The sequence below is a fragment of the Pristis pectinata genome, chromosome 5, assembly GCF_009764475.1.
Source record: "Pristis pectinata isolate sPriPec2 chromosome 5, sPriPec2.1.pri, whole genome shotgun sequence".
NCBI lineage: Eukaryota > Metazoa > Chordata > Chondrichthyes > Rhinopristiformes > Pristidae > Pristis > Pristis pectinata.
In genome coordinates this window covers 66,567,906-66,589,165 of record NC_067409.1, presented here as the reverse complement: position 1 = coordinate 66,589,165, position 21,260 = coordinate 66,567,906, and the positions used below count along the sequence as shown (strand labels likewise).

At 37.6% G+C, this 21,260-nt stretch overlaps 1 protein-coding gene across 1 annotated transcript in view; it reads right to left on the bottom strand.

The window, feature by feature from the left end:
• The window catches only part of abcb5 (ATP-binding cassette, sub-family B (MDR/TAP), member 5), a 47,882-nt gene extending 28,357 nt beyond the window's left edge, over positions 1-19,525 (bottom strand). The window contains exons 1-12 of the mRNA XM_052016938.1: positions 19,469-19,525; positions 19,169-19,360; positions 18,318-18,489; positions 16,163-16,287; positions 14,075-14,252; positions 12,373-12,486; positions 11,746-11,856; positions 10,238-10,363; positions 8,341-8,544; positions 7,797-7,967; positions 2,834-2,995; positions 149-349 (exon numbers count right to left, since the gene is read on the bottom strand). Of these exons, the coding sequence (XP_051872898.1) occupies positions 149-349; positions 2,834-2,995; positions 7,797-7,967; positions 8,341-8,544; positions 10,238-10,363; positions 11,746-11,856; positions 12,373-12,486; positions 14,075-14,252; positions 16,163-16,287; positions 18,318-18,489; positions 19,169-19,360; positions 19,469-19,476 (1,764 nt within the window). The 5' untranslated portion in view covers positions 19,477-19,525. The remainder of the gene's footprint in view (positions 1-148; positions 350-2,833; positions 2,996-7,796; positions 7,968-8,340; positions 8,545-10,237; positions 10,364-11,745; positions 11,857-12,372; positions 12,487-14,074; positions 14,253-16,162; positions 16,288-18,317; positions 18,490-19,168; positions 19,361-19,468) is intronic.
• Between the last annotated feature and the right edge of the window lie 1,735 nt (positions 19,526-21,260).

Below are 21,260 nucleotides of genomic sequence, written 5' to 3'. Positions count from 1 at the left end.
ACTTGGACCAGTTGATTTATTCACTTTAGCTGTAACTAGTGTTTATAGTACCTGATATTTATATCTCCATGTGCATACTACAAAAATATACACATTTACATAAAGTGTTTCCCATATTGAAATTCATGTATTAAAATCTAGTTCTAACCAATTTGTTTTCTTCTTCATTGTTCCCTTCTGTTTCCTTTGGTTCAGTGGAAGCAAAATGTTGAAGTTTCTTGCTTGATTTTCTTCTGAAACTGTTCCTGCTGATCATATGTATGCTTCTGACTTCATCATCCTCTAGTTCATTCACCTTCTCCAAAGCATCACCTGTTTCTTCAACGCTATCACTCTTCTGAGTTGAACTCTTAAATACGAGGAATAAGAAAATATTTTTAGCATTGCTGACTAATTTAAATGCTGTAATTTAAGTGCTGAAAACATGCACAGGGTCAAAATGCAGTAAAGTTCTAAGTGGGCAATGTGAATTTCAACTGCCCTGTATTACCAGCAAGAAAGGCAGTTTGAGTCACCCAAGATAGTCACCTGCCTCAAGATGCAGGAACTATTGGTTTCAGATTTTAAGCCGCTTAGTAGATCAGACAGTAAGAAAACCTGTACAAAGCTAATGGGGGAGGTGGATGGGGTGGGGAGGGGGGGACATGGAAGTGTGCCTCTTCTTATATAAGCATGACAGATTAGATGATACATTTGAGATCTGTCCACACTTTATTAACATGCCATCCTGTTTGAGAAACTGCAGTGAGTGTCCCAGCAAGTTAAACAATGGAACAATGGATCATAGCCAGAAAAGGTCTGTAATGTCTTCATAACAGTATTGGCACATAGCATATTTAGAGTTAGTTATTTATTTTGCAAGACATCACACTTAAACCGTTTATACATTTGGAGTCTAAGATGGGATACTATATGTCTATAACACCATTGAGAAGCAGGCACACCACACAGCATTTCTAATAAGGACCACTTACTTTTGCAAAGAGTAAATACTAGTTTAGATTTTTAAATGATGTGGTTTCAATATTTCAACAAGTCATAAACATTCTGCACTGAAACTCCACTACAGTTTAAAGCAACAACTTCTATTTATACAGTGCTGTCTATGTGAACAAAATATCCTAAGGTCCTTGGCAGAAGTGTAGTGATACAGAAATTATTGCTGCTCCAAAGAAAGAGATACGAGGCAAGGCAGCAAAAGTTTGGTCAGAAATCAGTTTTAAGTGTTGTCCTAAGGGTGAAGATGGAGTGGAAGATATTCCAGTGGATTAGTCTGAGCCAAAGGCAAGAAAAGAGGGAAGGGGAAATCAAGAGCTCCTAGAGTAAGATGAACATAAGGTTTTTAAAGGGTTTTTGGCTGAAGTGTGTTCCAGAGGCATGGAGAACTGAGGTCATAAAAGAGTTAAAAACTGAGATGAAAATTTTAAATTTGAGCCCACTGAAAGCTGATCATGCTGCTGCCACAAACACTTCCAAATGTTGCCATATGTATATAATGCTCAATCTATTCGTAATTAAGACAAACACTTGGTGAATCAAACAGCATTTTGCTCCTTTCAAACTCCACACTGATTTTGTATAGTTTGAATTGTGGGTTGCAGTTATATGCAGAACAGCAGAGTCATTCAGACATGAGATTTTGAAAAGCAAAGTAGTGCAGATTCTGTTTTATCAGAAATAAAAATGGAATATACTGCAGATACCCAGTGAGTTAGGCCACATCTGTGAAGGGAGAATCCGAATTAACATTTCAGGCCAATGACCCTTCATCAGAACTGGAAAAGTGAGAAAACAAGTTTGTTGCAAGTTACAGAGAAAGAGAGCAATGGAGAGGACAAATGAAATCTGTGCAATACTGCAGAAAGCAAGATTGTCCAAGGGACCCAATTGCTTCTGGTGATTTCCTGTTGATCATAGCAGATCTGTCTGGAGGAGTGCAAATAGAGGGAGATAAATGAGGGCAGTTCAGGAGACGTTAACTCAAATGTTCTCTCTTCCCTGATGCTACCTGACCTGCTGAGTATCTCAATCATAGGCATTGCTTTTACTCTCTTCACCCAACCCCTAATCCCCCCCACCCCATAACTTAAAACATACTTGTTTTACCACTTTTCCATTGACCTGAAGCATCATGCATTCCACTCATTTGATTCCCCTTGAAATAAGTGGGAGAAAAATTATTCCAAATATTTAACAATCATAAATTCTGCATTCATTCACTTTGTATTATTGTAGAAATTGAATTTTACCCACTCACCCTGCCACACTCTCAAATATCTATTCTCAAATTACTACTAAATCCTTACATCACAAGAGAGGATTGAAAAGACTCAGGCTCAGCAGAAATTCTGTCAGTCAGACCATTCTTAGAGACCAGCCCGAAAGGTGTTATCAAACATCTGCCATAGGCTACTAGTTGCAGTGAAAGTCTTCTGAAACACAAACTTCTAAATGAAGAATCTTCCAAATTTGCATAGAACACACTTGTTCCATCAGCCAATTTGCCTAAAATGAGTGCATGAAACAGATAACTGATTCTCCTCGTTATTGGCATCCTCCATTCAGACATTCAGACTAGCAGGGAGGAAATAGCTCTCAACATGTTTCTATAGTGGTGAGAAATGCAATCTTTTAAAGATGCAAAACAATTTCACCTAAGACTGGCATTTCTGCTAGAAAAAGGTTCTACCATTAACAGAAAGTAACCTCTTCAGATTCCCTATTTCCTTTACATATTAATAGTTTAAAATAGTTTGCATACAGATTATACAGCTACATCAGTCACAGAAGAACAAAATAAACAAAGCTGATTTGGTTACAGTTTACAACTTACCTGCTGCTTTACTAGGGAATAGTAGATTCCCTTCTTGTCCATAAGTTGACTGTGAGTTCCTTGTTCAGAAACCACTCCATTGGAAAAGGCAGCAATGATATCAGCACTACTGATTGTTGAGAGGCGATGGGCAATCACAATGGTTGTACGACCTGCTCTTGCCTGCAGTGAAGGAGTGATTAGATAGGATCATAACAAACCCTGTTCACAAGACTTCAGGGAATCTCATTGCTTATCTATTTTATTTGCATGTTAATGAAATGCTTTGATTTACTTGCTTTGAAATTAAACTGCCTGAATATTAACATATAAAATCCCCTTGCTTATTTCAATGCCTATTTTAAAGTGGAGTCAAAGGATGTCAGGGGAGTGTGTTAATCTGTTATACATTAATAATCACATTGCATAATCTTGAACCCTTGATGTTATTAAGACAACTTAGTTTTGAATTATCTAGACCTGATCCAAAGCTTTGTTTAACCATTAAAGCATTACTTGAAACTGATAGACCAGAAACAAGAAAGCTTCCAAAGCACAGTATTCCAGCTAGTAACACTGGAGAGAAATTTTGTCCTCAGATTTCAGAGAGAACCATTCTTTACAACTGGCTTAACTCTTGAACCAGATTCTTTATTCTGGTGAAAGCTGCATGTGTATTCCACACTGTACAAAGAACGGTTACAGAAGGAGGCCATTCGGCTCATCATGTCCATGACAACCTACTCGTTCTACTCATCAACCCTTTCTCTGTAGCCATGCAATTTTTCCCCACCATATCTGGATATCCAATTCTCTCTTGAAGCCCACAATGGAAGCTGTCCCCACCACATTAGCAGTTAATGCATTCGAGATTCCTTCAACACATTTTGCAAAAGAACTTTTTCTCGCGTCACTCTCAATACAGTTCTGCTTTATTTTATATCTGTGACCTCTAGTTCTCGACCCCACCACCAAAGAGAACAGTCTCCCACTATCCATTCTGTCCAGACCCCTATACTTCAATCAAACCTTATGTTCTCCAGAGAAAATGCTCTCAGTCTCTCCAATCTATTCTTGTAACCATAGTCACTCATTCCAGAAACCATTCTCATAAATATTTCTTGGATCATCTTCATAACATTCACTTTCTTCTGATAATGTGGTGACCAGAATGGGACATAATATGCCAGATGAGGGTGGACCAGTGTTTTACAATGATTCAGAATAACTTCCCTGCTTTTATAACCCATGCTTCCATCGATAAAGCCCAGAATTGTGTATGCCTTATTACCTGCTTTCACAATCTGCCTACCACTTTCAATGACGTGCCAACAGACCCTTGAGTCACCCTGCTTCTACAACCCTTTGTCAATGTTTCCTTTTTTTTAAAAAACAGTGCAATATGTTGCCACACTTGTGAAGTCCATGTGGTGATATAAATTCTGGCCAACTAGGATGTGCTGAGCTGGCCAGAATATACAAACAAAAAGAAAACGGTGAGGAATAGCAAGCAAAATTCATCTGATCTAATACAAACAGAAAGAAAAATCAAGTTATCTGAAATTGGAGAATTCATTATTGAGACCTTCGGGCTGCAATGTGCACAGTCAAAATACAATGTCTTGTTCAGACATGTTGCAGCCTGCAGGACTCCAACTTTAGATAACTTGTTTTTTCTACCTGTTTATATCAGGACAGGCCTTTTTATTCTTTCATTTGTATATTCTGGTCTGCTAAGCATATCCCAGAGGGCCAGACTATACAATATCACCAACATTCACTACTTTAGCAACACATTACACAAAGGGGTTTAACTATCCATTCAATGGCTACATTATTTCATCCGATTACAGACATAACTTCTGTTCCACCATTGCGCTCGCCACCTTCTCTGTTACTTAAACTGACTTGCTCTCTCTCTTTCTCAGTTCTGATGAAAGCTATTTGATCCAAAATGTTAACTGTTTCTCTTTCCACAAATGATGCCTAACCTGCTGAGTTTTTCAGCATTTTCTATTTTGTTTCAGATTTTGAGCATCTATTGATTTTTCAGTTTCTCTTTATTTTATATTACCTCTCCTCATTATCCCGATGAAAGTGCATCACTCTACTCTCCAAAATTCCTTCTGCTCTATTCACTTTCAACTAGCACTGAAGCTGCTCTTCAGTAGAACACAAATATATTTGCAGTAGTTTAATCTATTCACTAAAAATAAGGATAAATAATTCCCATTAATATAGTTGTTTTATTTCTCCAATCTTTAACCATTAACGTACTATAAAAAAATCAACAGAGAATAACACTAGAATAGATTAAATGTTTGAAACACAGAGAAAGAAAGATTAGCAACTTGAAGGGAATCGTCAAAATCATAGTACTAAGAATACATTCTATGTATGTTTAAAGCTAAAATGTTCACCTTTCTTTCTGGAGCTTATCAGCCTGCTATTTCTTTCCAGATTTTTTTTGCATTTATTTTTTTGATAAAAATATGAACTAATGACTACTCTATCTAGAAAAGAAATACAATCCACATCAATGAAAGGAAAATACATATGTAGAGGTTCACTTCTGTGTCTAAAACCTTACCCGAAAGATAAAATTTGAAACAATTGTTACTGCTCAGATCCAGAGAGAGATTCCACATCAGAATGTTGGCAGTGTATGGGAAGAAGGATTGGGAATAGTATAAAGAGAAGATCCAACCGCTCTCTGCTAAACTGTCCTTTCTCTTTCTGTGGCTTTTGGACCCATTGTTTTCTCCAACATCTTCTGTTATAATTCTGGAACTAGCTTTAGGATTTCTTTCATTCTCCAATTTTCTTACCTTTTAGCTCATTAGCTATTTCTTTGTTGAATATTTGTCGTGCTTGACTATGATGGCTCCTCACATCCATTCATTTTTCTTTGCCATGCATCTCAGTTGGTGATTTCCCTCCCCGCCCCAACTCATTTTCCTGATTCTACTCATATGTTATCCATTCCTGAGGGATTTCTGAAATGTCAGCAATGCTCTCCCAAAAATCAAGTGACAACTATGTTGCCAGCTTTAATGTTTTTGTTTCCTGTACTTGGCTTGCTAGATATTAGAAATCTTATGGAGAGAAGATTAAGATACTGAAATGGAATGCCCTAAAATTGATTAATGTATGTTTAGAATTTGTGAACCAAAATGTGTTCAGAATACTTTATTTAGAAGAAAATAAAGTTCTCAGTGAAGGTGCCTCCAAGGCAAGCTAAGCAATAACAAAGTAGTCACCTTAAGAAAAGCAAACTCTCACTGATGCTGCATCCATTGTTTAAAATTTTTAATTGATAAGCAGAAATTTAACTTTATCAGCATAGGTTCATGAACAAAAGTGAGGTCAATATTTCAAAATACAGATCAGTATTTCTCACTCTATTTTCAACCAATGGAAATTAGAGATCTTATGTTTCAAAGTCTCACATTCAAATCACCATGCACATCTGAAACACAAAGCTCCACACGAGAATTAATTACCAATTTTACCATAGAATCTTTCAAGATTTGAACAAACGATTATAACTCCATTAGTAGAAGGTGGGGATTGGGGGGGGGGGGGGTTGGGCAAGGGCATAATCCACCAAAAAACAGATTATTTGATCATTTATCATGTGGGATCTTGCTGCACACAAACTGGTTGTTACATTTTCCACACATAGCAGCAATTGCAGAAATATATGTAAGGAACATTATTTAAGTTGTTCCTGGAAAACATAATAAAACAATTTCATTCCTTTCTTACTTCCTTAGGAGTATAAGTGATAGACAAAAGGAGTAAGAATAATTGAGGGAGCTTTTATACGTCCCAGTTTTATTGCTAGAATACTCAATTGGTTAAGCATCTTCGTTTTCTTTTGCATTATATTGTTTGGATATCAATGAAAGTAATTACCTTTGTTCATCTGCACAAGATACACATTTAGTTTATTGTTACTTTTATATCACTCTCAGGACATTAAAACAGATACAATTGAAGTGCAAAGGAATAACACTATCTCAAATTTTAAGTAATGATTAAACAATGCGCATTGAATTTGCTAACATCATAAATGATAAGAAATTAATCCAGTAGGTACTTTTTATCAATCTTAGCCATGGATATATCAAGAAATAATGTCAATAGAGTTTCATCCAATGATAGAACTCCTGTTACATTCCTTACTCCAATTAAAACAAAATTTTATGCCAATATTTTTAACAAACACATGAATATGCAAGCCATTCGTGAATCACCTCAGTCAAATTTCTTACCATAAACTTGCTGGGGGCTCATTCACAGTCAGTTTGTATTTCTACAACTTAAAACATCCTATAGTTTGTTAGAACTTCTATGATTGCAACTGTTTGAATTGAGATATCTAGATGGATGTGAAATGCCAAACATAAAGGCACTAAGATTGAATGACGTAGCAGAGAGAACATTGTGAGGCATTCTTAAAATTCTAACAGCTCTGCTAAAAGAATGGAATACTGAGAAAAGTATGAAGAATCTGGGTAAGGATAGGGTTTGATAATTTTAATTTCAATTCAATGGGGATTATGGGAGAAGTAAAAATATATAGAATGGTGTCACTGTGTTGTAAAGGAACAAAAGAGGAAAGCTCAGAGGACCATTGTTCACACTGATATCAAAAAAGGGAAGACAAGAGTGGGGACTGATGAGATTGGATCAGCTGTCTGTTTTATATTCTGTCCAAAGTAAATGGAAATTAAAATTGAGAGGATGTTAACTAGGGCAGAGCATTCAAACCTTTGTTGTATGAAGAATTAAGCATTGTTTTGAGGTGGAGAGAAACACGTTGTGCAAAAGTAGAAACCTAAGAGTAAATTCTGTACTTTTAGTGGGTTTGAGGCCTACAGGATGTTTCCTGATAAATGCTGCTCATTGCTGGCAGCCTGATATCTTATGGAGTAGTCAATAAGGGAATTCTGATTTCTTTTTCTTCACTCTCACTTACCTTATCCAGAGCAGTCTGCACTATAGATTCACTCTGAGTATCGAGAGCAGACGTTGCTTCATCCAGCAGAAGAATCTTTGGGTCCCTGACGATTGCGCGTGCAATAGCAATTCTCTGTTTCTGACCACCACTCAGCTGGGTACCTCTTTCACCAACTATTGTATTAAATTTCTGTAAAATTTGAATACACAAATCTTACACTGTTTCATAAAAATAATCTTTAAAATATAGCTGATGAAACTTGAAAGGGGCTCATGAAGAAGAGGTGTTTAAAGACAGCTTAAGGTCAAGGTAGCTAAAGGCATAGTTGCCATTCAGCTATCTTGACCTTAATCTCTGGCTACCATAGCTGTCTGGAGACTAATTAAAATTGATTTGTCTCTGGCTATCTACTTTTTTATGTGCCTCTCATAATTTTATCATATAACACCTCAGCCTCCTTTGATCTAGGGAAAATAGACTCAGCCTAAACAATCTCTCCTCATAACTCAAGCCCTCCATCCAACCAACATACTTGTGAATTTATAATCAGGCAATGACTTACATCAGGTAGCATTGATATAAAATCATAAGCATTCGCTTCCCTGGCTGCTTGCTCAATCTCTTCATCAGTTGCGTCCTGTCGACCATAGCCTATGTTTTCAGCAATTGTTGTAGCAAACAGAATTGGTTCCTGGCTTACAACGCCGATGTGTTCTCTCAACCACTTCACATTCAGTGTACGGATATCATGCCCATCGAGAGTGATCTAAAGGATCAGATGCAATAGATTTAAGTTAATGACTTTTATATAGATATATCATAAAAGAAAATAATTGCCTACTTTCCTGCTGTATAACTATGCTATTGTATTTATTTTGTCATCTGAATATAAAACAAAAATATCGTAGTAATATTTCAGGGCTTAGATTTATATGAGTCCATATAAGCAACTACTCATATATACATAAGGTTAGACAATCAATATCTTTAATGTCTTAATAATTGGGTAGTAGACTAAAAGGGGAAAATGCTAATCTGAGCCTATTGGGGCGGCATGGTAGCATAGCAGTTAGCATGACACTATTACAGCGCCAGTGATCGGGTTCAGTTCCCGTCATTGTCTGTAAGAAGTTTGTATATTCTCCCTGTATCTGCGTGGGTTTCCTCCATAAGCTCCAGTTTCCTCCCACATTCCAAAGATGTACAGGTTAGTAGGTTAACATGGGTTTAAAATGGGCATCATGGTTTCATTCGACCAGAAAGGCTCGTTACCATGCTGTATAAATAAAGGTTTTTTTTAAATATACTGCTTATTTAATATTTACATCTGCCTCTGTGGAGCATGAAAGGTTAGTCAGTAATTATTTACTTTTTATAACAATTTAAGTAAGAGACAATTATGTACTCACTTTCAGCTGTATTTCTCAGTGCATGCCTATAGTCTATAATTGGAAGAACTGTTCTTCAAGCACCAGTGAAACATCAAGTGTGACAGTATTTTCTTTTAAGCTCAGAAACAATGTTACAGTAGTTTAACTCTCATTGAATGCTAATTATGAAGCTGTTTCAAGACAATCTTTCCCCTTATTATTTTGTTTAGCATCAAATTCAAATTAAGGACAGAGTAATGTGAAGAAAGTGGGATTATTTTCTTTGGAAGATGGGAGGTAGCAGGGAGAAATGAGGTGCAATACTGGTGTTGGTATTGGTTTATTATTGTCACTTGTACCGAGGTGCAGTGAAAAGCTTGTCTTGCATACCGATCATATAGGTCAATTCATTACACAGTGCAATTACATTGAGTTAGTACAGAGTCCATTGACGTAGTACAGGTAAAAACAATAACAGTATAGAGTAAAGTGTCACAGCTACAGAGAAAGTGCAGTGCAAGGAGTCCAAAAAATAGTGATCATGAAGCAGAATAGTCAGTGACTAAAAGGCTTAGGTGTGAGTTAATCGCTAGAAGGGTTAGAGGGAAGTGAAGAAAAGTTTTTCACTCATTGACTAGTGGGGTCTGAAACTCACTACCTGAAAAGGGTGGTGGAGGCAGAAACCGTTGCCAGACTGTAAAGGTTTTCAGGTGACCACCTGGAGAGCTATAACCTTCAAGAATTGGGACTGGGTGCTTGGATGTGGGATGCATTTACAATGCATGTTGGCCAGCATAAACACAATGGGCTGAAAGGTCTTATGCAGCATAACTTTTCATTACTCTTAGTACCAATTGGCATTTTAAAATTATGACAATTGTTATTGCAGCACAACCTTTCACTAAATTTAGCACGTGGCATGTTTTACAGTTAATAGGCAAAGTTTCAATACCAAACTGCCTGCCTGTGATTTGGCACTTGGTTTCAAAATGAGCCTTCCCTTCCTATTTCATACAGGTTAGTGCCACTAAGAGAAGTTATATAAGCCATTGAACTCTCCACACCTCCATACACACATCTCACACTCACCTGTCCTGCTTGAGGGTCATAGAAACGCTGGAGTAGTTGGATTGTTGTACTTTTACCACAGCCACTAGCTCCAACCAGTGCAATGGTCTGCCCCCTTGCAACCTTCACATTTAAACCATTAAGAATCTATGAAAGAAGACTAGAGAATTATAATCATTTAAAAATGATGAGATGTGATATAAATTAGAAACAAAGAGATTGCAAGCATATTATTATATTACAATAATTTTTCATTCCCTTCTCTTTCTTTCTTTTTCTTTTGGGTCCCCATATTTTAATCATGCATTCTGAAGTAAGTTAGAAATATTTAATAACAAAATATAAAATGTTGGCATGTTTACATTTAAGTATTGTAATGACATTTATGAGCTGTGTATTACTGATCTACTCTGGTTTACAGAGATGAGAGTAAGCCAGTTTGGGTTAGTTCGGCATTCCAGAAAGTGGCAGGCACGGTAGTGTAGCGGTTAACGTAATGCTATTACAGTGCCAGTGACCCGGGTTGAATTCCAGCCACTGTCTGTAAGGACTTGGTATGTTCTCCCAGTGTCTGCGTGGGTTTCCTCTGGGTGCTCCGGTTTTCTCCCACACGCCAAAGACGTACAGGTTAGGAAGTTGTGGGCATGCTATGTTGGCACCGGAAGTGTGGCGACACTTGCGGGTTGCCCCCAGAACACTCTACGCAAAAGATATGTTTCGATGTGATTAATAAAGGTATCTTTTATCTTGTATATATCTTACAAACAATCAGAAGAGATGAGTTAAGTTGGTAATGTTATGACACAATTGTACTGATCAGAAATTAAAGTTAATCTTTAGCCTTGCTTATGTAATGAGTGAGACATATTTCCTCTTTCAAACAACAGTCTGTTTATTACGTGACTTAGCTGCATATTCTATAAGTCACTAATGACTTTAACAAATCATTTTAACAGTATTTAAAATAAAGTAAGGTAATGCAAACTCTGCAAAGGAAACACATTTCTGTAAGATTCATTAGCATACTTAGTGCCATTTTTTCATACTTGCTTAAAGATGATTTGTTATAAATGCTGCTTCTACAAAATGTAATTGTTGCCTTCCCATATTGCATCGTGTATGCCTAAAACAGGCTGATGTGTAGAACTCTGGCAACAGGGTTATTCAAAGAAGTTGGATGTTCGCTGGAGTAACAGATTCCTTTCTCAAAAGATTTCAGAGAGTGGAATGGGAGGGACAAATTCCCTTTCATGTTGGAGTTCTGCACCACATTCTGAAACCAGAAGTAAATTTCACTCCAAATGCCCTACTTCTGTCTTTCATCTCGATTGCTTGATCTTTACAAATCCGAAGCCGAAGGAATTAGTGCCACTTTTTGCAATCCATTGTTAAGTGGGATTCAAGGTTTGTCGTTCTACTCTTCTTGGTCAAGTGGTTTTTCCATTTATTGATCAACTAACACAAATTATTACTTTCACATTGTCTATATATTTACGTAAGCAAATGAAATAAACAATAAAAAAGCATACTTTTGAATCTGGTCTAGTTGGATAACTGAAATGGATATCCTTGAATTCAACATCTCCTTCGATACTATCAAGTTTATGACCATCATTGGAGCTGCTATCTATAGGACGATACTGGAAACAAAGATACACAAACAAAAAAATTGAAACGTAATACTTTGGTAAAAAAATCAAATCACGTCTGTGGCCATTGAACATGTAGTTATAGGTATTACCTTTTGTTTGTATGTTCTCACGAGTGATTTTGCTTTTTCTACATTTCTACTAAGTTATTGTTGTATGCAGTTTTACCAGGGCTAGCAACCCTCTCGTATCTGAACTTGTTTGTCTATCTTCCTTTATGGTGCATAATTAACATCTGATAGAAATTACATCAATGGGCCATCAACAACCCATTTTGTTTTACTTTTCATCAGCTAAGGCTGGTCAGAGATTGAAGTAAAGAAATTTAGTTTGTTATGTTGCTTCCTAGCCTGAGACTTCTATTAGTTATCTGGCTGAAATTACTAAAACAGCAGTCTGTGGAATGAACCACTCTCCTCTTACTCAGTCATAACACCATTAAAGGAATCCACTTTAAACAAGTACACCAAAACTATACGTGAGAAAGATACAAAAGATGTTATTTACCTTTGCAATAAGATGATATATTTCATAAGCAGCACCTTGAGCCTTTGAAACTCCTTCAAAGTTTGCTAGTCCCTGACCAACTGAGAATGCTCCAGTCAGCACTGAGAAAAGTATCTGTAAAATGATTGGAGGTTAATTACTGAGTTGTATTTATTTTATCTGAAGCATTGAGAGACCTTTCCAAAAGCTGTGCAAAGGAGATGATTTATATTAAATGACAAATTAAAATGACTCTAAACACTTGGGTAGGAAAAGTGTCAATATTTGGGTAAAACAAATTTATTTACTACCCCTTAAATAAATAGGGCATCTAAGCTAGTGCATGAAGGGTAAAAGAAGGCAGCTAATTGAGTGCTTCCCAAGGTCGAACTCATGTCAGTACTGGCTTGTCTTGACTTAACCCTCTGACCAGCCAGAGAAGACCAAGAAGAGAATCAAGGAGATATTTGTTGTCCACAGCCAATGCTGAGACATCTCACTATTCTTTGACTAATTCAATCATCATGTTTGTTATAGGTTGTAGAACTGTTTTGCAGTGATTATATTGTTCCATAACCCTCAAGGTAAACTGTGATCTTTGGGGAAAAAAATTAAGATCTTACAGAAGATAAGTGACATGGCATAATAAAATTGAAGTGATAGATATTTTTTCTTGTTTTGTCAATGAGTCAGCGACCTGGCATGGTATACGTTCAGATAAGCAGTGGTAAGAGCCCAGCAAGTAGAGGGGAAGAATGTAAAGATCACTGGAAGTAACCACAATTTGGTTTTACTAGAATTTGTTGCTCTTTTCTGGCGCTAAGATTTTGTTTCATTTACTTAAGCATCGAGACTGGCGTTTCCTCCTACAGTACTTGGCAGCCTTGAATGCTACTGACTGTTAATGGATCAGGTGTGTTACGGACTCGGTGAAGGTCCCTTTAAGATAGTGTGTGTGTGTGTGTGTGTGTGTGTGTGTGTGGTATGCTTAAGACAATAGAAAATAAAGGACGTAATGACGTTGTTGAAGAGGTCAGTCGAAAGCAGAGAGAGAGAGGAAAGGGAGAGAAACACTAGCCTGCCAGTTTCTCTATCGATGGATGAGAAACAATAACTGTGTCTGCCATTGAAATCCATGTATGGAAATTGGAAGTAATCTGGTGGAGTTTACTTTGTTGCCGACCTGTAGAAGGAAACAGGTATTTGTGTGGACGACCACGATTCGGATGCTTTTCGGGGTGAGGAAGTCACTACCGAGTAAACACTGAAGTGTCGTTTGGGTTCCATCGTGGAACATTTGGATTTCGTAATTACTCTCCCTATGTTCTCTACATCTACGTCTTATCTTCAGACAACGGTGGTTGTTGAAGAAGCCTTTGCTCACGTTTCACCTTACGGCTTGCAGAACTGAACTTTAAGAACCATTCCTGGACTTGGAGTTTGGGACTTTGCCACACACACACACACGAAGAGTTTAGTTTTTGGGGTTAATGTTCAAGGTTTAACATTTTTGAATTCTAACATAGTAACATTTTTACTTCTATTTTTCATATTATTATAAGTAGTGATTAATAAAATAGTTTTTAAACACTGAATCATAACTCAGTGTGTTTCTTTTGTTGCTGGTTTGTAACAGGTGTAAAAGTCACAAGTTGTAAAGTGAACTTGTTGAACTGTACTATAAAATGTTAGCAGCAATATGATTATAAAAATGCATACTCACAATCAAAATTTGTCCGACTGTATAATTTTCTGGCTCATCCACAACCAACTTTGACCCATACCAAAATGCAAGAGCATAGGAGCCATATATTAAAAGCTCTGATAGACCTATTGAAGCATATGTGATGACAGATTTCTTTACTCCAAGCTCCTTGGCTTGCTTTAGGTTGGCTTTGTATCTGAAATAATGAAAAACTATCGTGATTTCCAGGACACAACTTGATAAACTTCTCTCACTGTCTATTTCAATATTCATAATGCTGTGGTTCTGCTTCTGACAGTTAGATTTACCTGTGTCAACTCAGGTTTAGTGTGACAGGCTTAAATGAAAGTTGAACCACAAGTGTGTATACATCAAAATATGCATTGCCACACAATATGGTTTCTGAAAGGTGACCTTTTAGTGTTTTCATGGATCATCGAGTATATAGATTGATAGGCCTCAATAGTTATAAGTGTGTGGGTGAGAGAGATGGATATGTTATGACAGTGCTGCTTAGGGAATGGTGTCAGGTAAAGTGCATAGGTTGTTCATTTTGGTAGTTGGGGAATCAGCTTTTCTTCAAATTCTGATGAATTTAATAGCAGGTCTGATTTACATACTTTATTTCCTGGCTGCAATCACCTAAAGTGAGAAATTGACTGTCTGTCCAATGTGTCAGCCCACTTCACAACAGGGGAATGAAAGGAGGGAGAGAAGGAGCAGGAAAGGCCATGGACAAGGCAGTGTAAATTCCAGTATCAGGGGAATGGTGATTGAAGACCAACATTATCATTGAGACTAATGGATCGTGGGAGAGCAGAAAGGTTGACAGGTGGGAAGATCAAAGGGAGCAGGGAAGAATGGCAGAGTTGATAGATTGGGAGAGCTGTGGGAAGAGCTGGAGGTAGGGTGGTAGGGTTGTGGGGAAATGGGAATGTTGAGTGGATTAGAAGGGTTCTGGAGTTCAGAATTATTAAGAGAGATTGGGAATGGTGCAACTGGATTGGAAAGGCTAGGATAATTAGAAGGTTTTGTTATCGGTTCAAGGAAATCAAAATAAGGGAACGGAAGCATATTTTTGGGGACATAAGATCTGGGAGTTATTGAATAGGTTGGGATGATCAGAGGGCAGAAAAATTATGGGGTAAATAAAAGCTTGGTGCAAGATCCTCAAGTTTGAGAAATGAGAATACCAAGAGTGGAAGGTTTGGGAGGGGCTTAGAAGAACTGAACTGAAGAGTTAAGGGAGATCAGTATGGATGAAGAAAATCAAAGGGGTCAGGGGATTGGAGAGGTAACAGCAAATTGCAGAGGATCAGTGGGAATGGAATTGGTAATTGGGAGAGGGTAGATGGGATTGGCAGAGCCAGTTCAGGGGGTGCTTATGGCTGGGGAGGACCAGATTCTGGGTGGATCCAATCAAATTAGGGGTGCAGCAGATGGTTCTGATTACAGGGTAGAAGTTAAGGCCAATTGCTGGGTGTGGGAAATAGGGTAGTTTAAGGGTAAGGTGGAAGCATTCCTTTTTTTTTGGCTCACAAGTTCTATTGCAAAGCCATTTACTTCCAGATCTCTTCAGCTGCCGGAAATGTGGCCAGTTAATGTCAAACTTAAAAATGTTGGGCATGCACACTCACTAAAATAGTGAACTGAGCAAGCCACCTTTTAGAAGCAGATTGGTTGACAAACCCTATTCCTGTCCCACCACTTTTAAAGCTGAAAGTGGGTGGACTTTGATGGTGTGGGTTTGAGATGCTTCACATTTTTACAGCTCACCACAACATGTTGCATCTAATTTATTGAGTAACTAATTCATACTTGTGTTCCACATTTCAGCTTTCAGTTAAAATTCTGCTTGCATTCTTTCAGATCATTGTTTCTTTACTAATATCCCATCTATTCCCATTACAGATGTATGTTTGAATATTTTTTTAAATGATTCTTGCTCTAATTATTTTTCTCTTTCTCTTGCATATTTATTACTTCCTGCCAAGAGCAGAGTCCATAGATGGATTGACAGGAGACACCTATGGTGATTACCAACTGATTGCAATGAGCTGCATTATGACGTGTTTAACCTTTAAGAAAGGTTTGAATAAAACTTACTTTGCTAGAGCTTTCTGTTGTCCACTGAATGCAAAGACAGTCCTTATTGCCATGAGAACTTCTTCACACACAGCACTTGCTTTGGCATAGGCTTTCAATTCTGCATTGGTCAGCGATGTTATAAACTGTTTTTAAAATGAGATAAAATGGTAATAATAAGCAACATCAATTAAACCACAGATTGCACTGGGGAGACTAAATGACACAAACAATCACGTTACTCATAAGGAGGGATTTAGCTCATTTGGATCAATTCTGTGATGAGAGACCCTGAAGCCCCTATATTCCAGCGGGTAATTGTTTCATAAATGATTTGGCAGGGGGTAGGGAAGAGTGGGGAGCTACCTTCAATTTATTGTCTATTATGCAGATATGTGGCTTTTTGCATGATTAAACAATTCCTTTTATTGGCTTTCAAGAGCTGTTTTGCCAGTTTGTACCTTTAACTGATTATTACTCCTGTTAGATAATTTTAAAATATTAGTTTTGTTTTTTTTAAACAATATTTTAAAACATTTACACCCATCCCTAAAGTTCACTTCTCAGATCTCTCTTCTGAGAGCAGGGAACCAAGAATTCTCCAGTCTTGCTCATGACTCAGACCAAAGATAGTGGAAAGGAGCTTCAAGCTCTTTCAACCCATTAACATCCCTTGTTTCTTGGCAACAAAGGCAAAGTGAAGGAGGATAAATTTAAACCCTAAGAGTAGGTAGGTTTCGATCTGCTGGGTATAGTGGAGATAGTTTGATGGATGGGGAGGGAATGGTGGAGACTGTTCAGTCTACTCCTACTATCTCTAGACTCCTCTACTTCCAGCAAGCAAACCTCGCCAACTTCCATATCTTCATTTGATGGCCTGCATCCAAAGGGGCCAACTTCATCATAAATCACAACCACCTGTTAGTCTCCCCCATCATTACCTGTCCTTCCCCCCCTTTCCACCCTGTACCACCCTATACACCTTCCTTCTCTCCGTTTATTGGTTCTCTTCTTCTCCTGTATGCTTCTCTACCTGATAAGCAACCTGCCTGGCAACCAGGCTTGTTCTGAATGGCAATCAAAAACTGCAGATGCTGGAATTCTGAAATAAAAACAGAACATGCTAGAAATACTCAAAAGGTCAGGCAGTGTCAGTAGAAAGAGAAAAAGAGTTGATCCTTCAGGTTGAAGAGGATTACTAATCATCCCACTACCCTCTTCCCTGCGATATCTTCGTGCCCCCGGCACCCAATCTTCTCCTTGACTTAAACCCTCCTCAGCCTCTGCAACTGACCAAATCCTCGGAAACATTTCCACATTCATTACTGCCAAATTATCTACACAGCTTCTTTACCAATTCCCTCCATAGCTAACACCCTTTCATCTTCAGTGATTTGCACATCAAGAACCGGTTCCTTCTCCCTTGTTCCTTGTCCTCCCACAGTTACAACTTTTCCCATCATGATTCTTTCCCCTCCACACCCTGCCCTTCAGGTCTTCCGTCATGATTATTTTTTACGGCCCTATCCTCAATCTAGTCTCCAACACAATTCCTTCATGATCTTCGCGATCTATAATGGTAGAAATTCATAACTTTTGTGTGAGTTCAATAGTACAAAATATATTCCACAACACACTGGCCGTGGATCTTGTAGAATATCACAACCTGAAGACTTTGCATAAAAGTGGCATAGGTTACCCACACAGCTTCACTCTAACTAGGGCTTTAAGTGCTGTTTTTAATAGTCTTCAAAGTACTAAACATATTAATTATTGTTACATTTGTTGTTCCCCTACCCATCTTCTATAGTTTCAAAGTTATTAAATTATCTTTTTATACCTCAGCCTCTGGCCTGATATCTAAAATGACACAACCTGTCTTTTTGATGCACAGGTACATAAGATTTTGATCAGCATAATTGATGTAGTAATACCCATTCCAATATTACTTTTATGGAATATGTTATGTGATTTGCAAAATACATGTGTTTACTTTGTCACAGATTACATTAAATTTTGTCACAGTTATCAAAATGTTAGCATGTTTCATGAACTTACTTATGGGAGTATATACTACAATTGCCCTCTTTATCTATTCCAACTATATTGCACATTTAATAGCATATTGAATCCTACTTCCTCATGCATATGTATTCTTTAAAAGTTGTGTTTATACCTTTGTCCACATAACAACTGAGGCCATAAGAAAAGGAGAAACTGATAAGATGACCAAAGTAAGTTTCCATCCATAGCTAAGTCCAATTATAAATCCTGTCACAAAAGTGGTGAATAGTTGGATGACTATGCTGGGTTTGTCTGAAAGACCTTCTTTGATGATTTTAATATCACTGTTAATATAAAAAGAACAGAATAATAGGCTCTGCCATCAGCAATTACTTCACAGTGTTAGTGTCACTTAAAACAATCCCATGAATAAACTGACTTTCAATTTATTTTCATCAATATTTATATACTACCAGGTATCATTTATGTAATAACTGATTTGCAGTCTAAAATGTATCAATTATTCTGTTTCATTGTATGTTACAATTTAAATCTTTACTGCATCATTTTATAAATCAATAAAATATTTGGAAACTGCCAGGAATGGTTGTCACATCCTTCATATGTTTACGTTATCTTTCAACAGGCTCCAATATGTTGGATGTACAATTTACATCCCAACAACAAAAATCTCACTCTTCTTACCTCTGTACATGAAAGTGGGTTTAATGAAAAACTTGAAATTTAAGAGAATAATTGGGAATATTTCTGATGCTATGAAACAGAGACAGTAATATGAGGTAGCTAAGCAACAATAATGAATGATGTAGTAATAGCTAATTGTAAAGCAAAAAGGTGATCTTGACATCAGACCACTGTGGAACAGCAATAATAAAAGCTTTGATAAATCCGTGATAAAATGTTCTCGGCAGATAAGGCACTTCTGGTCCATAGCATTTGTCATAATCTATTGCTATATCGGATCAATTAAACATAGCCAGATATTAAAGCTCAATTACTTACTCTGTCAGTCTTGCATTCAGTTCCCCTATTTGGTGTGAGTCAAACCATGCCATCTCTTGGTGAATAATTGCATGGAAGAATTTTTGCCGTATTCTTCTGGTTTGTCTTATGCCAGAAACTGAAAACATTGAAACATGTATTGTTCCTAAAATTAGGACCGCACATCCGAGTGCCACAAAATAGTATGCAAATCTGTGGTAATAGAATTGTATGTGAATAATCTGGAAATTTACTGGAATGAACTGCAAATACAGATAATTGCAAAGTTGAATTTATTTTAATATTCAATAATACTTTTACCTTGTCATTTCAGCTTCTAAGTCAAATCCAGGTATTTCAAAGCATGTTTCGGTTGAACTGTTGTTAAATGCTGTTATGATCAATTGAATATTTATATATTAAAATAAATATTTGATTATAACAAATACATTAATCTGAGTAGAATTAACCTATACAGATTAGAAAAGTTTCAGAAATAAAATCAGAGTGTGCTGGAACAACTCAGCAGATCAGGCAGTTTCTATGAAAAGATGTACAGTTTCAGGTAAGATTTGGGTTTTGTCTGTAGTCTGACCTCAGCCAGGAGAGTGGTGAGATAGTACCTTCATCCTAGGTAAGAGAAATATCAACCAAAAATAGGTCCTTGCTTTATGCTTATTTGATACCCATCACAAGTATGAGATGATATCCATTGTCCCAGCTCACACGTGACCAATGATCGTTTGATAAATTGTCTATACATATTGGTTTTAGGGATCACCTCCGCTGTGTTGGCAAGGCCAGTGTCTATTCCACATTACTAATTGCTCTTGAGAAGTTGGTGGTGAGCCACCTTCCTGAACTTACGCAGTCACACAATGCCTGAGAGGTGCCAATTAACATTTTCAGGAGAGGTAAGAAGGAATCTCAGTAGGATGATTGGTGAGGTTTGCACGTGGAATGCCTGTGCAGTGATGGGGTAGGAAGAATAAGAATGATATTTCATGGGAGCAGCTGTGATCCTGAAAGGACTGATGGCAACCTAGGCATTCCAGGGTGGTACAGGGAGAGAAGTCAAGTCCCTTCTGCTCCTCAAAGACAAACTGAAATTTTCCCAGAATATTTTACCAGGGATCTGCAGCAGTTCCTTTAAGCACCATCCATGGTCTATCTGAGGCTGATTGTTGCTACTGGCATCTTCCAAATAGATGAAGCAGGTAGTTTACATTTGGGAGTATCTTCCTCATCTTGTATGGGTAGGTGTAAGGAGGCCACATGGACAATTGCATCAGGTGGACCATTTCGCATCAATGAGGTAGCTGGGTTGCTGCTGTCCTGCTCTCAGCTGATCTCCCACCCTCATCATCCAACCCATTGCATCACTTTAGTTGGAGACACAAGAGACTGTGGATTCTGGAACCTGGAACAATGCACAAAGCACTGGAGGAACTCAACATGTCAGGCAGCATCTGTGGAGCAAAATGGACAGTCGATGATAGGGATTGAGACCCTTCAGCCTTGTGTGCTGCATTGGGTAAATTTTCAATTTCTGAACATTCATTTTTTTTCCCAAAAGTGGCAGCTGGCAGTTGGAAATTATTCATCCACCATTTCTCAACAGGCAATGCTACAATTAAGTAAATTGCAAAAGAGACCAAAATCTAAAAGATGGCATCAAGTTGAGGTAGAGCCAAAGGCATTTAGAATGAGAAAAACAGATTGTTGTCCAGCCACATTGGCTATATCAACAAACCAGTTATTTGGTGAGAACAAATGGCATGAAGAGATGCAAAGTAGAGATAATGAAAAAAGTACATTGATATCTTACTGTGCAACAATCTAACTGTAGAGCAAATTATTGGGGAAGAGGAAAATATGAGTTGCATTTCTCCCTGTAGGTTACTGTGTGCAATCAACCAAATAAGTCTGACAGAGGTCCAGGCCATATGCAACAGCTTGATTTTCACCAGGCCCAAGCTTGCAATTTGGCAAGACCTCAAGCCCAGAAAACCAGCAGATTGCAAAGTTATGTTGCAAATAAATTTTAACATCAATTTTTTTAAAGAATGAGACAATACACTTTAGTAGGGAAGGTAGAAACATCATCCATACC